Source organism: Micropterus salmoides, unplaced genomic scaffold (genome assembly GCF_014851395.1).
Source record: "Micropterus salmoides isolate LMB-PRFRI ecotype aquatic unplaced genomic scaffold, ASM1485139v1 Ms_hic_scaffold_18, whole genome shotgun sequence".
NCBI classification, from domain to species: Eukaryota; Metazoa; Chordata; class Actinopteri; order Centrarchiformes; family Centrarchidae; genus Micropterus; species Micropterus salmoides.
Genome location: NW_024040928.1, coordinates 33,331,545 through 33,346,112, shown reverse-complemented (window position 1 = coordinate 33,346,112; position 14,568 = coordinate 33,331,545). Strand labels below are relative to the sequence as shown.

Genomic DNA, 14,568 nt, shown 5'->3' with positions numbered 1-14,568 from the left:
CATGAAGGCACCAGTCACCGCTCACCCCTCCCTTTCCAAGTGCGCAGGAGAGCCTATGGTGGCCGACTCGCTCTGTTGGCTCTTGTGCTAAATAATATATGTGGTCCTCCATTTGTCCAAATTTCTCTACTTTTCTTACTTTTAATAAACTAGTCGACTAGTACTACTACTAACGTTACTTGTTCTTCTTCTTCTTGTACATATTCAGCGTAGTGAGGAAACTTGCTTTATAGAGTAGTTTGTCCATTTGGGCTAATGTAGAAACATGGTGGCGCAACATGGTGGCTTCCATGTAAGGGGACACACGGTGTAAAGTAATAAAAACATAACAGCTCATTATGTAAGGTCACCACTGAAAATATAGTTATGGATATTATATTGCATTTCTGTCAATAGATCCTCCTAAATATTACACTGAACCTTGAAATAAAGGATCCATTGCTAATGTTATATGTAACACCTGTACTTTCCCCGCAATAACAAGTTAAATTGTCGACTGTGAAAAAGACACACAGGGCCCAGCAGATCAATATTGCCCTGGGGGGCCTATAGCATGTTAATCCAGCCCTGCCCACATTGTTGTTCACACTACTGAAAGGTGTCTTTGTTTAGAAAAATATGCATCCACAGCCATGCAAAAGGCAACAATAACACTGCCAGTATAAAACAATGTTCATCTAAAACCACAAAAAAGACAATAATAACACAGCCACAATGAGTTTTAAGAGAATTCATCCAGCAATATCCTTCCATACTCCCACATAGAAAAAAAACTATTTAGATGTGTCTATCAGTTAACGTATTTAACATGCCAAATGAATTGACTGTACCTGCCTGCCCTACCCCCTGAGCTCCTGCCCTCCTCTCAGCCATCCGCCGTTGCCAAGGTTTCCGTGTACGCGCTGCCAGCGAGAGCGGAGCCGCGCGACTGTCATACAGTATTGCCAGACATGGCGGCGGATCTACAACCCGAGTGGGTTTCTTGTCTCCCTTCTTCCTGGAGTTATGGGGTTACTCGGGATGGACGCGTCTTCTTCATTAAGTAACTATCCCTTCAAAAACAAAAGCTCAAGTCACGTCTGCCCATTTCGGATTCGAACAAAGTCACCGTGTTATAATGAATGCATTTCCCTCTCTCAACAGCGAGGAAGCGAAGAGTACAACCTGGCTGCATCCAGTAAGTGGCGAGGCGGTAATAACCGGGCACAGAAAAACTCCAGGTAAGGTGTCACTTAACGGCGGTCAAGTTTCTCTGTTATGTTTAACGTCTCTAATGTTCGCCGTCATGTGTTGCTGTTTGCCCGTATCCCCAAACCCGATACTTCCCACACTGAGAGAGAGAGGCTGTGACATGCATGCTGTGTTTCTTAACGCGTGAGTGTGCTTTTGTCGCTCGTGCTGAGTGAAAAGTGAGCTCTCTCATGCCCACCTCTGCCCTGCTCGTGCCACTTTCCTCGTGAGGCACAGCCTCTTTTTGAGGTTGGTCAGCCAGTTAAGCTGACGGAGGGATGTTAGCTTAGCCTACTGTTTCATGTGAACTTGTAAAGCAACGACTTTTACTAACAACCACCAGCATGTCAATTAATTTTGGAAGCATTTTATTGTTGTTAAATAAACTAACGGCTTGTTGCCCAAATAGCTTTATAGAGACAGAGTCCACTAAACAGAGATCTACAGTTTGACACATAGATCCACAGCGGCTGTAGACTCAGGAGCTAGTAAAGGTTACCTGCAAATCAACATAGTCGCTTCCTTTATCTGTGCCGACACTTAAAAACCTTTAACCAATCTTAAACGCAGTATTTTACAAGGTAAAATGACCTCCTTGCATGTTAACATGCGACTAACTCTGTAGCAGCCTTCTCAAAGAACCTGAAGTCTCTGCAGACTGCGGAGCATTTGCACTAATGTGATTGAGTGGCTGCTGCATCTCAGCAGGGCTGCAACTAACGATTATTTTCATTATTGATTTACAGATTGTTTCCTAGATTAACCAAATAATCATGGTAGTCTGTAATAGGTAAACAAAAGTAATAATGCAGAATTTTCCATAGCCCAAAGTTATTAGATCTAAAGTAATTAGTCCATTAATTCAGTTGATTGGCAGAAAATTAATTCATCTTCAAATATTTTGATAACTGATTAATCCTGGAAGTAATTTTTCAAGCAAAAATGGCAGATTTCTTAGTTTCATCTTTTCAATTGTGAGGATTTTCTGATTTTTTGCATTATGTAACAGTAAATTGTCTGTGCTGGTCAGACAAAACAGGCAAGATGTCACATTGAGTGTGATGGGTAGTTTTTTAACTGCAATTAACCAACTGACTAATAATAGTTGATAATGAACATAATAGTTAGTTGCTGCCCTAAAAGTAAAATTTGCAAGTTGCTTAATTTGTCCAACCAACTATTCAAAACCAAACATATTTCATTCCCTATAATATAAAAAAGCAGCAAATCCTATTGAGAAGCTGGATCTTGCTCATGTTTGGCATTCTTGCTTGAAAAATGACAGAAACGATAAATACATTTTTAAAACAGTTGCCAATTTTTGTTTTTAGTCGACTAATTGTTTAATCGACTAATCGATGCATCTCTGCATCTCAGTGTGTGTGAATTAACAGCATAGGCCAAGTTTATTTAATATACATGCCATCTCTTTGTTGCACCAGTTTGTATTGACATGTTTTTGTCCACCTCTCCCTCTTTCACAGACCTTCCCACTGGATGGGAAGAAGGATATACTTTCGAGGGTGCACGTTGCTTTATCAAGTGAGTTAACACCCTCCCTCCAAGAGACACACACCCATCATAACCCCAGAACCTGCATACAACATCTAAACATGCCATATGAATTCAAAGCACTTCCCCTTTGCATATCACCATGAATGCGGGATGCCTTCATTTTAAACAGGTTTATTTATTACCACTTGTATCTCTTCAAGTGAATGAAAAGCTCCTTCAAATGTCGTGCTACTCCTGAAAACATACTGTGAATTAGAAGTAAATATTGCATGGCCGTGCATTTGGAACCTTTACTCCCTATTTCTCTACTGTTGAAGCCTATTGCCTAGTTAATGATTACACAGGAACACTGTGCAAATACTAGACAGACATGGGCAAAGTGTGGTTGCGAGCTGTTTTTATTTATTCAGACTTACCCTGCTCAGAGCTGAGCCTACTTGAAGAGTTGAGTATAATGTGTTAAAGTTATTAAATCGTCAAGAAACTGTTATCCCCGCTGTTTAGATGGTCTGGTCACAATTTAAAATGACCCTTGTCTTAAATGGGTGCTGGAAAGTACATGCCAACATACTGTATTAAAAACTTATTATTTAACGTCTCCTTCCATTGATTTTGTTTGAACACCTTATGTATGCTCATTTGTTTGTGCTTGTGGGCAGGAGAAAGTGTCCACTAAAACACTTTGTTTTTTTCAGTTCGTGCCCCTGTCTGTTTTAAGACCAGGATCTGCATGAATTACATTAGTGAACTACAATATGTTTCACATTTTCCTCTCTCTCCTCCGTGGTAGCGTGATGCATGCAACTAATGAAAAGACGCTGTCATTCAGTCAGCACTGATTCATAATCATCACCTCAGAATGTTTTAAATCCAAGAATATGAGTTGAAATATGTTGTTATTTTGCATGTCTTAATGCAATACTCCCCCCCCCCCACACACACACACACACAAGGTATAGATGGATTTCACTGCCAAAATACAAGAATGCTTCTGTATGCTTCTGACGCTGTAATACAGAGGCTACGAATTTAGGATATTATGCCTTATTATCCTCACTGAATCCCTTCTCCGTCTTTGACTTCCTCTTGAATTTAAGAAGCTTCATGTGGCAGGTTGCCAGGCAGTCCGGCTGAAAGGCAGTAATTTTATATTCTAGTGTTTTACCTTCAGCTTCTCTGTGTAAAACAGACTTGGGGACCGCATTTAATAGTTGATCACTGTGATTCTGGCATAGTCCAATGACACTTTACAGACTAATCATGTTGTCCCTTACAAAGCATGCATTTTACATGCGTGCATTTACTTCATGCATTACATACGTTTTAGACACATTTTGAATTTTATGAAAAACTGTATTGAAGAAGTAATTTGATGATGAAAATGCCTATACATTTTCAGCTTTGTTTTAGTCCCAAGCAACCCGATTGCTGTGCCTTCTACAAATCACTTAGCTGACATTAGAGATCACTGTACTGTATGCAAAATACTAGATAAACCTGCTGTACACAGGGTTTAGCTGAGGATTAAGAGCATAGACTGTATTGATTAAGGGGATATATGTACAGTTCAGGAAATTTTTTAAAAACATATCTTTTAACATAACCACAAATTAAACTATATTATCCAATATCTTCTATTTATTATGTAATAGCTCAGCTGCTGGCACTTACATTTGAAACTAATGTAATATTTGATTAAAAACTACTCAAATCAGTGTAAGTCATTTTAATAGCATTAGGGAGCTTATTGATTATCTGACAAACTAAATAGGACAATTTACAGCATCCATTATTGCTGCTCAGCAAAGAGGGCCCATTGTTCTATTTATATGTCAGGTGAACCACATGTGAATCTTTTAGTCACCTGTAATTATAAGTCACACTCACAATAAACAAACTGCAAACTGCAAACATGTGTTCAGCTGGTTTAACTGAGCCTGTTCTAAACTGCAGCTTAGCAAGAAAAGAAAACTTAAACACAGAGAAACGGCCTCAGCAAATCTCCTTGTTTTGACCTTGATCAAAATCTGACCAGCAATGTGACCAAATCTGTACATTGCAAAAACAATCTTTAGGATTGAGCAATGTGACAGATCATTCATTTGTGGATAGGATACCCAAAAATACACACTGCAGTTCAATAGATTACCTTCCCCTCTCCCCAAATATGTTGTCTCTCAATCCTCTCTCACCTCTCTTTCCCCGCTGTCACTCATTAGTGGTGCATGTCACTAACTTCATCTATTTTTGAACACTGCATATAAGCAGCTAACTAAAAGCTAAACTGTGAGCCCCAAATTTGAAATGCAACTTGATTTCATATTGTTAGTATAAAAATTGTTAGTTAATGTAGTTCCTTTTGTTGTGGTCCTACAGAAAATACTAGTAGGCATATGGTATACAGACATACAGTAAGCTGTACTGCCTGCTTATTGGGTAGACTACACTGTTTAATTTCAATGAAAGCTGATGCAGATTTTGTTGATGAAATGTAGATAATTAGACTTCATGTGATCAAGGCTGCCACAGTCTGACTTGTTTTTACTGTTTTAGTAAGATGCCTTTTCCCAGACTGTTCACTGGGACTGACCCAAGAGGTTCCTCTTTGTTGTTTTACTTAGCAATAGTTTTTAAAATTCAAATGATGCGGTCACCACTGTAAATTTGTGTTTAAGTGGGCTGATACACAAGTATGGTCAATTCAAGGCCCAAGATAAATTTGTCGGTCTTTAGGGATGAAAATTTGCTTAAGTAATTGGGCTAGATGTCAAACCATGCCTGTTAGTTTCATTGTGACTCATTGTTTTGACATAGAGACATGCTGACAGGTTTATGTGATAACTGTCTTGGACAGTACTTGAGGCATTTTGAGGCTTTGTGTGAGGCTGCCAATAAAAGCCTCTGAAAACTGCCCAAAACCATTAGCCTGATGACAGCTAGATAAGTCTGTGCCTTAAGTTTTACAGTAGGTAATCATTACTTTGTCATCAATTTAGTATTGGCATGTATTACAAATTTAAGGCTATATTTTTGCATTTGTAATGTACATAATCAAGGGACAAACAGTTTAAACCAAAAAAAACAACACCCTCCTTTTGTTTTTAGACTTTTGAAATAGAGATTGGATTATTAATTCATTTAAAGAGGTGGTATTATTCAAATTATTATTATTATTTTAATTAGGGGTTGTACCAGAACAGGTTTACATGGTTTAATTTTCAAAAAACACCATATTTTTCTCATACTGCACATTGCTGAAGCTCCTGTTTTCACCCCTTGTGCTGTACGCTGCGCTCTTGAGCTACAGAGTGATGCATCGTACTTGTACAAAATCTTAGTTGGGAGTTGCACATGCGCAGTTCCCAGCTAGGACTACTAGCCAATCAGAAGTAGAGAAGGGCGGGTCGTAAGAAACAAGGTGTGTGATCCAAGTCAAAGCCGCTTCAGACTGAGACCGTAACCTAGCAGATGGTATAACTTATTACCAGTCCACAACATCATTGTTCCACATCTTACCATCAGGACTAAACGTTGAACTGTTGCCGGTGTTCTGACGATCAATGCTGCCTTGCCAAAAAATGCTTCCATAGCGCAAATCGATTGACTCCACTCTACTCGGGCCTGCTCCGTTTTCCATTGCAGGTAGTACCCAGAGATAGTACGTAGATAGTCGTCATAGCGACGCCGCATACAACTGCCACGACGTACGTAACTGCTGCGACACACACCAGCGATCCACACAGCTTTCTCTTTTTAAAGTTAAAACGTTTCAACATTCCTCAGAATGTAAAGACAGATAAGCGGTATGAAAACCTTCCAGCTGTGTTTTCCTCTGCTGTTGTTGCTGCAGCGGTCTGTGTGACGGTGTGAGCAGAGGGCTCTGTGAGCGGGCGGCTGGCCGGCCTCACACGCTCCTCCCACGGTCGGCGCAGGCATTCCCCACAGCCACTTGCGGAGCTTCTCAACTCCGACAATATTCATCACATTTACATTTACTTATTTGGCAGATGCTTTTATCCAAAGCGACTTACATTTGAGGAACAACATACAAGCATCAACAGAGCATCAACTACAGATCTACAACTGACAATACATACTAGTAAGAGCAGCAATAAATACTAGTAAGAGCTCACAGTACATATCACGTCAATGGGGTAGAAACCTAGGGAAGGAAGTAAGAGTTAACAAAAAGTACAATCAAAACAAAAAGTGCAATCAATATAAGATCATTGTAGGGGATAGAAGAAGAAGAGCACAGGAAGTGCATGTTAGAGGTTAGGAGTTAGAGGTGTTATAAGAGGAAGTGTTCTCGGAAGAGATGAGTTTTCAAGAGCTTCTTGAAGTTAGAGAGGGACGTCCCTGCTCTGATGGCGTGTGGTAGCTCGTTCCACCATCGTGGTGTCACAGATGAGAATAGCCGGGACTGGGATTGCTTTGTGTGAAGGGATGGCAGAGCCAGGCGGCGTTCGTTGGAGGAGCGTAGCGGCCGAGAAGGAACGTAAGTTTGTATTATGGAATTTAGGTAGATGGGTGCAGACCCAGTCACTCTGTATGCAAGCATTAGTGACTTGAATTTGATTCTGGAGGACACGGGGAACCAGTGGAGGTCACTGAGTAATGGAGTGACATGAGTCCTTTTGGGCTGATCATTTGTAAGGGTTTCACCGCACAAGCTGGGAGACCTGCTAGGAGGGCATTGCAATAGTCGTCACATTTTTGTTCCGCCATCACTTATTGTAAAACTGTCAATATTCGAAATCTACACAGCTGATTTCACCTCAAAACTTCTCAGAAGTGGATTTAGTGATGAAATTCCATACGAAAACTGTAAAATATAAAACTTTCTGTTGCTGGCCTCTGTCTGGTGCACGCAATGATGATGCAGTGAATAGTGAATATTCTCTCTGACCAATCAGCAGTCTGTCGTGTTTTCACGTCACATTTTAGTATCCCTCAGCTGGCTTGGAACCTCGATGGAGGTGAGGTGATAAGAAAAAAAGTACCTGGAAGCAGGTACAGGTGCGAGTTGAGCCAAAGGACCTCTGCTCAGACTAGCTTGATTTGAGGGCGTGCCTGACCCACTAGCTGCTTGGCAAGCTTTATGACGCGTTTGCATTGTGACATCACAAGTCAAGGAAGTGAAGGGCTGGACTACAAACGAGCTGTTTTCAAGCGGTTCAGAGCAGTGTTTTCTGTGGGAGATGGGAACTCCCTTTGGGCTGGACTTTGGGCTTTTTCACTTTGAAAACCTGTTACATGCACAAAAAAGATATACAACTCAATAAAGGAGAGGGAAAAAGCCAAAAAGCATAATTAAATGACTTGAACCTTTTTGAGCCTGCGAAAGGATCTGGCCCATTCACATGCTTGCTGTGTGGCTTGGCTGTTACCATCGGGTTACACAGTGTGAGCATCTTTGGAGCAGATTGTGCTGACGTAGACTGCCCTCTTAACGGGATGTGTCGGGGAGGGTGGGAGGTGCGGATTGTTGGTGTGATAGTGTGGACTAGTGGCATGGCCTGTCACAAGATTTTATTATTTTATGGTACTGTGAGTTTTGATTGAGTGAAGGTCAGTGCAGATGTTAATTAAATCAGTCACGGCTTACTTCTCTCCTCAGACTGTGCAGTCTCTTTTGAGTTGCTGGGTTATTTGCAGGTGAGCCAATGCTTTCACAGCCTTTTAGTTAGGGGAACTATTAGGTGTCAGCTGGCCAGTACTTGCTCCCCAACTGACAGAGTGAGATCATGAGGAGGTGTAAATCTGCAAACTATTTGCATGATAATTTTATTCACAGGCAGACTAAAAGCAGTGTGTTGTTACTGTTTTGTCTCCACGTAATAGAGGACTACACAGTGAAAAATGTGTTTTAAAATGTGCCCCATTTGTAAGATGCAACAGTTAAAAGCTTCAGTTTCAATGCAACCTGCTCGCTCTGTTTAACTTAACTATTTGTTTCCTCAACTGTGCTTGTTGGTTTTTGTCTGAAGAACATATACCCACACACAGTATCATTGTATCTTACCATCTGCTGTTTCTCATTGAGAAGCGAGTCAATACAGGTCAATAACACCCACCCATTAGTCCTAATACATTCAGGTTTTAAGCCAGTGGCTTTTGGCCCAGATCTCAACTGCTGAACTTGGCGATAAATCAGAGAACACTGAGCACCATCCAGCCTTTTTGCTGCTTTGGTCCATCAAGAGCTGAAACAATAATCTACACGTTAGAGTAGCAGACACTTTATTCTTTAGATTAACCTGTCTGTTAATTTGCACCCTGTCTTGAGAGTTGATCTCTTATTACACTTCTGTGCAAAGATCCACAGCTGGTATCTGTGATGCCGAAGATGTTATGCACATTTAAAAGAACACATGCAAAATACTGTATGCTACATAGGCTCTGTACAGCATACGGTATGGGGAGTCAAGCCACTGGGCATTTTATTTTCATTACATTTTCTCTGTATCCATCTCTGGGGTCTACTAGTAAATTCTACAGCCAACCAGAGTGCAGTATCGGTTCAGTTTGTTTTTGTTTGTGACGTAAACAGTGTTTTTGATGAGACTGTGCCATCTGGCAGATTTTCTATTTTATCTCTGTAGCACATAATCTCACATTTTCACTTAAGCCTCATTTTGACAAGATTGGGGGACTTGACTTAGGCAGTTGAACCAGCATTTTGTCAAAATCCTTGTCTGTCACTGTCTGCTAATGAGGATTCTTGACCTTTTGAAGACCTTTCAGAAGTATGTATCAGGATAAATGGGGTCAGTTTCACTAGTGCAAAAGGCTTAATATTTTAGGAGGAGAGTGTTGACCTTAATTATGAGTATGTTGCTTGTGGATGCAGCGAGTGTTTACAGCAGTTATGTTTATGAATAGACAGGTGCAGATCTCCTGCCAGTTCCTTCTCTTTGTTCGCTATTCTTGTCTTATTTATTCCGTCTGGGAAAAGAGGGGAGAAACCTAACTGCTGAAGTTGGGGCTAATTGCAGTGGGTTACGCAATGAGATAGCTGGCATCTTGCTAATGATTGAGTAATTAGTACAGTAGGAGGCTCAGACAGCTGACCCGCACACTGCTATAGACCAGAAGTCTTGCTTGATTGCTGCTCAGTTATTAATGTTTCATTTGGTGAGATTTTGTCAGCGTCCTTTGAGGGCAATTTCCCGTTTTCGAGTGCTCATCAATATAAAGTGCAACATAAAATATAAATATTGTACTAGTCTTCTCTGCAACCACCACTTTCATTAGGCTGTTCACTTGTAGTGCTGGATAATTCATCACTCAGAACAGAGGAAAGCATGTCAATTGAAATTTGGCCAATTATGACAAAAATCTCTCCAGTGGATCGCTGTTGGCTCATTTTGTGCTTTGAAAGCCCACACACTGGCTGACTTCAAACTTAAAAGTGGGAGTATCGGCTTACTGTGATGTGGATCAATATTCATTTTTGGTCATTTTCACTCAAAGATAAATAATCACATTTTTCAATGACTGTGTTTTTTTATTTATTGATAACCTATTAGAGCTTCTGCTCATCAAAGGTACCTTGCACAGGAGAAACAAGCTGTGAACACAACACTGACATATTATCACCTTTTAAGTTGAAATACCAGACTTATTTGCTCATAGTTGCCTGATTAAACATCCAGCAGATACAGAGAAACATTAGCATTCATTTGAAGATGTGTTTCTGGCCACCAGGCGACTGTAAGTTCAATTTTGACTCTCTTTTAGCTCTATTTTCCATCTCCACCTGCTCCTGAGGGAAATATCTGGTTCTGAACGCTCCACTATGTTCACCAGCTATTTGCTAATCATGTCTGTCAGTTGTTTGGTGCTGAGCAGGTAGCGTAAGTAAGTTTTTAGAGCTTTTTTTACTGAAAACAGCTGCTCACTTAGGCTGAAAACAATGCCATGAGAGCGGTGAGAGTGAACCAAAATAGCTCTGTAGAGCTGGGGGGCAGAGTCAGATGGGCAATCTCTGTAGGTTCATCACTACAAGCAACCCCTTTTACATTACATTGTTATTTAATCCATTGTTATCATAAAAATATTGATTATAGCCACTTTAAAGATACAGTTTGTGGGGTACATTTGTTTGCCTTATTACCAACAATCAGCCCCACCATTAAAAATACACTACACATAGGTTCTACTAGCATTTGAATAGTTAAATTTGATACCATTGGTCCATACCAGTGTTTCTGTTCTTGTCTTGCCTCATCTCTTTCATCTCTCCACTTCAGAAACTGACACTGCAGGGCATCAGAAAGGGGCATCTTATCAGACATCTGAAGAATGGATTAGTGTGTCACAGACTTTAAGCATAAGGGATTTGTTTTCATTTTCATGAGTGACATCAGCTAAAGTGAGTGAAAATCCCCAATGCTAGGAATGAGCTGACATTCTCTTTTCTGTCTGTGGGTTTGAAGTGGCTTTGTCTGTAGCTTTACCTGGAATGTACAGTAGAAGAGTTGAGAGTTGAGGTCTTGATCGTTCCGAGCAAACTCAACGGGAGTCCCAGTGAACCCTCCATAACTGTCAGACACACAGTTATGGCAGACTTTAAAGGCTCTCTCTTCTCTCCAGGGAATAATCCAAGCTTCTATCTGTGAGCAAAGCCTTATATCAGACCTGATTAATTCTGAACTGAACTGGACTTGGAATAAAATGAAATGCAATATAGGGCTATATATATATATATATATATATATATATATATATATATATATATATATATATATATATATATATATATATATATATATATATATATATATATTCCTTTAATAAACGTTCACTGTTTTGGCCTCCACATTTAAGATAATTAAACTCGATCAGGTGGAATATTGACTTTACGGTTAAAGTGCCTGCTCAGGTGCATAAAAGTAAGTGCTCCCTAGCAAAAGGAAAGCTGTGATCAAAAAGTGTTTGTTTCACTCACACTGATGAAATATTCTCTGCTTCCAAAACCTGATTGCAGCTACAGACTAAAGCACAGTTAACCTTCAGTTTAATGTAACTCCATTTTCTATGTAGGGATCAATTATGTTTATGCTGTGGGCATAGAAAATACTTGTCTCTGATTAGCTTGCAGGTGTAAAATTGTATGTTGGGATACCTCAACAATAGTTCTAATCAACAGCTGAACGTTAAACCACCGTTATAAATCAGTGTGCATGGTACATTCTCTCTCAAACTCAAACCCCAGTCCACCAGTCGATCCATCCTGAAAAACTCCACCAAAATGAAATACAGTTCTGTGCAAGATACAGAATGCATCAAAAAATGACATGTGACTGAAGTTGTACACGAAACCATAACCGTAATATGTTATTATTTTATTGAATGGTTCTGCTGTAAGTTTTCAATCAGCATAAACATCACAGAGATTCGTAGAAATCTGGACACTTGCAGAAACTGTACTGTACTGTATTATTTGTTATTATCTAATGAAGTTTTTTTTAGTAACCGTAGGGCAGCAACAACATTTAAGCTTCATAATATGTTGCCAGTTAACTCCCACTGCTGAAACTAACCTCAAACCTAATCAAACCCAACTCACAAATCTTCTTCTTTTTGCATTTCAGTTGCAACAGTCCCCTTTTCATACATGGATGTCTCGGGCTCTGCCTTCCTCAGCGTGCGTGTCCTGACTGGTAGCACCCTGAAGTACTTTAAGAGATTTATTATTAAGACAACAAGTAGAGCCAGTTTCTTTCATTTCTTTTGCTGGAGCTATAGCCAATCCCAGCACACATTGGGTGAGAGGCATCGTTCACACTGGACGGGTTTCCACTGTGCCACACAAAGACAGATAACCTCATTCACGCCTATAGGGAATTATGTTCTCCAATTCACCTAACCTGCACGTTTTCCCTGCTTGAGGAAACATAGAACATAGAGAATTCACATGACAGTTTCTTTTTTTTTCCTTTGGGAAATTGCTGTAGTATAGGAAAAGTTATCTGATTCAGAGGAAATACCACTTCATCATGTCTCATGCTGATCTTTGCCTCTATCTAGTACATTATTATTATACAATGATTTCATGTAAAAATATAAATAATGTGTATTCAGTATTGAATGAAATATTCCCTATGATCGTCTTAACACAATTGCGGAGTCATATGCAATGTGTAATGGTATGTTTGTATAGAAGTAAGCCATACACATGGCTTACATTAACAAATGACACACCAGGGACAATGCCTTATTCAAACTCTGAGAGTGTTTACTCTCCCCCCCCTGGCAGGGGGAGGCTCTGATCGCTGTGGCTGCTGACTCACTATTTTGCCGATGCTCCGTTCTCATGCAGCTTACTTGTGTGTGTTTTAAGAGGGCAACCAGTGGACCTGGATCTGCTGTACATCATCCCTGTCTAGTTCCATAACTCTCTGTTTTGAGGCTGGGTGCTGAATGGGAGACAGACAGACAACTAGGCAGGCTTTGAGCTGCTCAGACTGCTCTCCCGCATTTCAGTCTCTGTGGGGTCTCTGCCATCTGGCTAGCAGGGGATGAAAAGGGTGTATGTGTTTTGGTGTTTGGATGCTCTGTGTGTGAACATATGTGTAAAGATCCTCTGATGTCGGTAACTGCCCCAGGTGCTGATTAGGACATTTTCTCAGTGAAAATCCACATCAAACCAAGTTATCATCAGCTGTTCATAGTAATCTTGGCTAGCTATCCCAGAGGTTTGACCTGCATTGTTGTTAAAAAAATTGTGTGCTCTAATAGTAGCTTGCTCATCTTTTTGTCCTATTAGGATTCTTTTGTCAGGATTGGAGACTAAAGACTTGGCTGCTTTTAACAGGATCAAAATACTAGAGTTCCACCGATATGGGATTTTTAAGACCGATTCTGATTTTTATATTTGAGGATTTTATAATCCTTTATTCCAATATATTGGCCAAAATTTTCTTTTCAGAAACACGTAACATAAACAGCAATTATCCTTAACATTTAGTATAGTTCAACAAGATAACATTACATAATGCAGTTAAAAAATACACTTTTTTATAGTTATAAAGAGTAATTTGAACAAAAATACAGCTGATAATGTCAGCTGATTGCTGTGTTTGGTGGTAGATTTGTGGCCAACAGGGGAGTTGCAGAGTGCCCTCTGGTGGACAAACTATGAAATGACAACACTCATAACATGATTGAAGGATCAGTCTTCCGTCTTGCCGTTCCTTTTTTAATTTTCATTTATTGGCTGTTATAAACGCTGATACAGAAATATCTGCAATTAGCTCACATTAGCGTGCTGATTATCAGACTCAGTCATCATTTTACAAAATGCGCTTTTTCCCAAATCTCAAACCCTGTAAAAGTACTAAAGAATATGTATGTAATCCCCCATGGAATTTATATGATTGAATATTGAGTGACTACCTCTTGGGTTTAGTAGGGGAGTATACAGCCTACAGTAATTAATTGGTCTTAAAGCCTCTTAGCTGTGTGGTGTCTTTAATTTAATGCTGATAGAGCTGTTGAACTTGAGTAATCCCTGTAGTAATCTGCAATGAGCCATCCTTTGCTGATGTTGTGCCAGGCAGAATCTTAAGGCAGCTGCCTTCATGGGGTTCATGCTGTTGTTCAGCTATTGTTCTGCACAGTTAGTAGGCCTGTCACGATAATTGCTTTTGTAGGACGATATTTTGTCCCAGAAATAAATGCGATAAAAGATAGTAATTTAAATTTTATGCCACTGATATAATGATAATTCAAAGAGCTATGAAGTTTTTATTCATACAAATATTCAGACATTGGAATTGGAATGTGAAAAAAATATTATAATATCCTAAATAAATA

At 39.8% G+C, this 14,568-nt stretch overlaps 1 protein-coding gene across 1 annotated transcript; it reads left to right on the top strand.

The window, feature by feature from the left end:
- Positions 1-339: 339 nt before the first annotated feature.
- LOC119908449 (pleckstrin homology domain-containing family A member 5-like) lies at positions 340-3,339 on the top strand. Its single transcript, XM_038726143.1, has 3 exons — positions 340-1,042; positions 1,144-1,220; positions 2,715-3,339. The coding sequence occupies exons 1-3, from the start codon at positions 951-953 to the stop codon at positions 2,774-2,776; spliced, it is 231 nt and encodes a 76-aa protein (XP_038582071.1). The 5' UTR covers positions 340-950; the 3' UTR covers positions 2,777-3,339.
- The last annotated feature ends 11,229 nt before the right edge of the window (positions 3,340-14,568 follow it).

Coding starts and splice junctions, on each gene's coding strand:
- LOC119908449 (XM_038726143.1), top strand. CDS start 951: ATGGCGGCGGATCTACAACCCGAGTGGGTTTCTTGTCTCCCTTCTTCC. Junction 1,043..1,143: donor GGACGCGTCTTCTTCATTAA/GTAACTATCCCT, acceptor CTCTCTCAACAG/CGAGGAAGCGAAGAGTACAA. Junction 1,221..2,714: donor CGGGCACAGAAAAACTCCAG/GTAAGGTGTCAC, acceptor CCTCTTTCACAG/ACCTTCCCACTGGATGGGAA.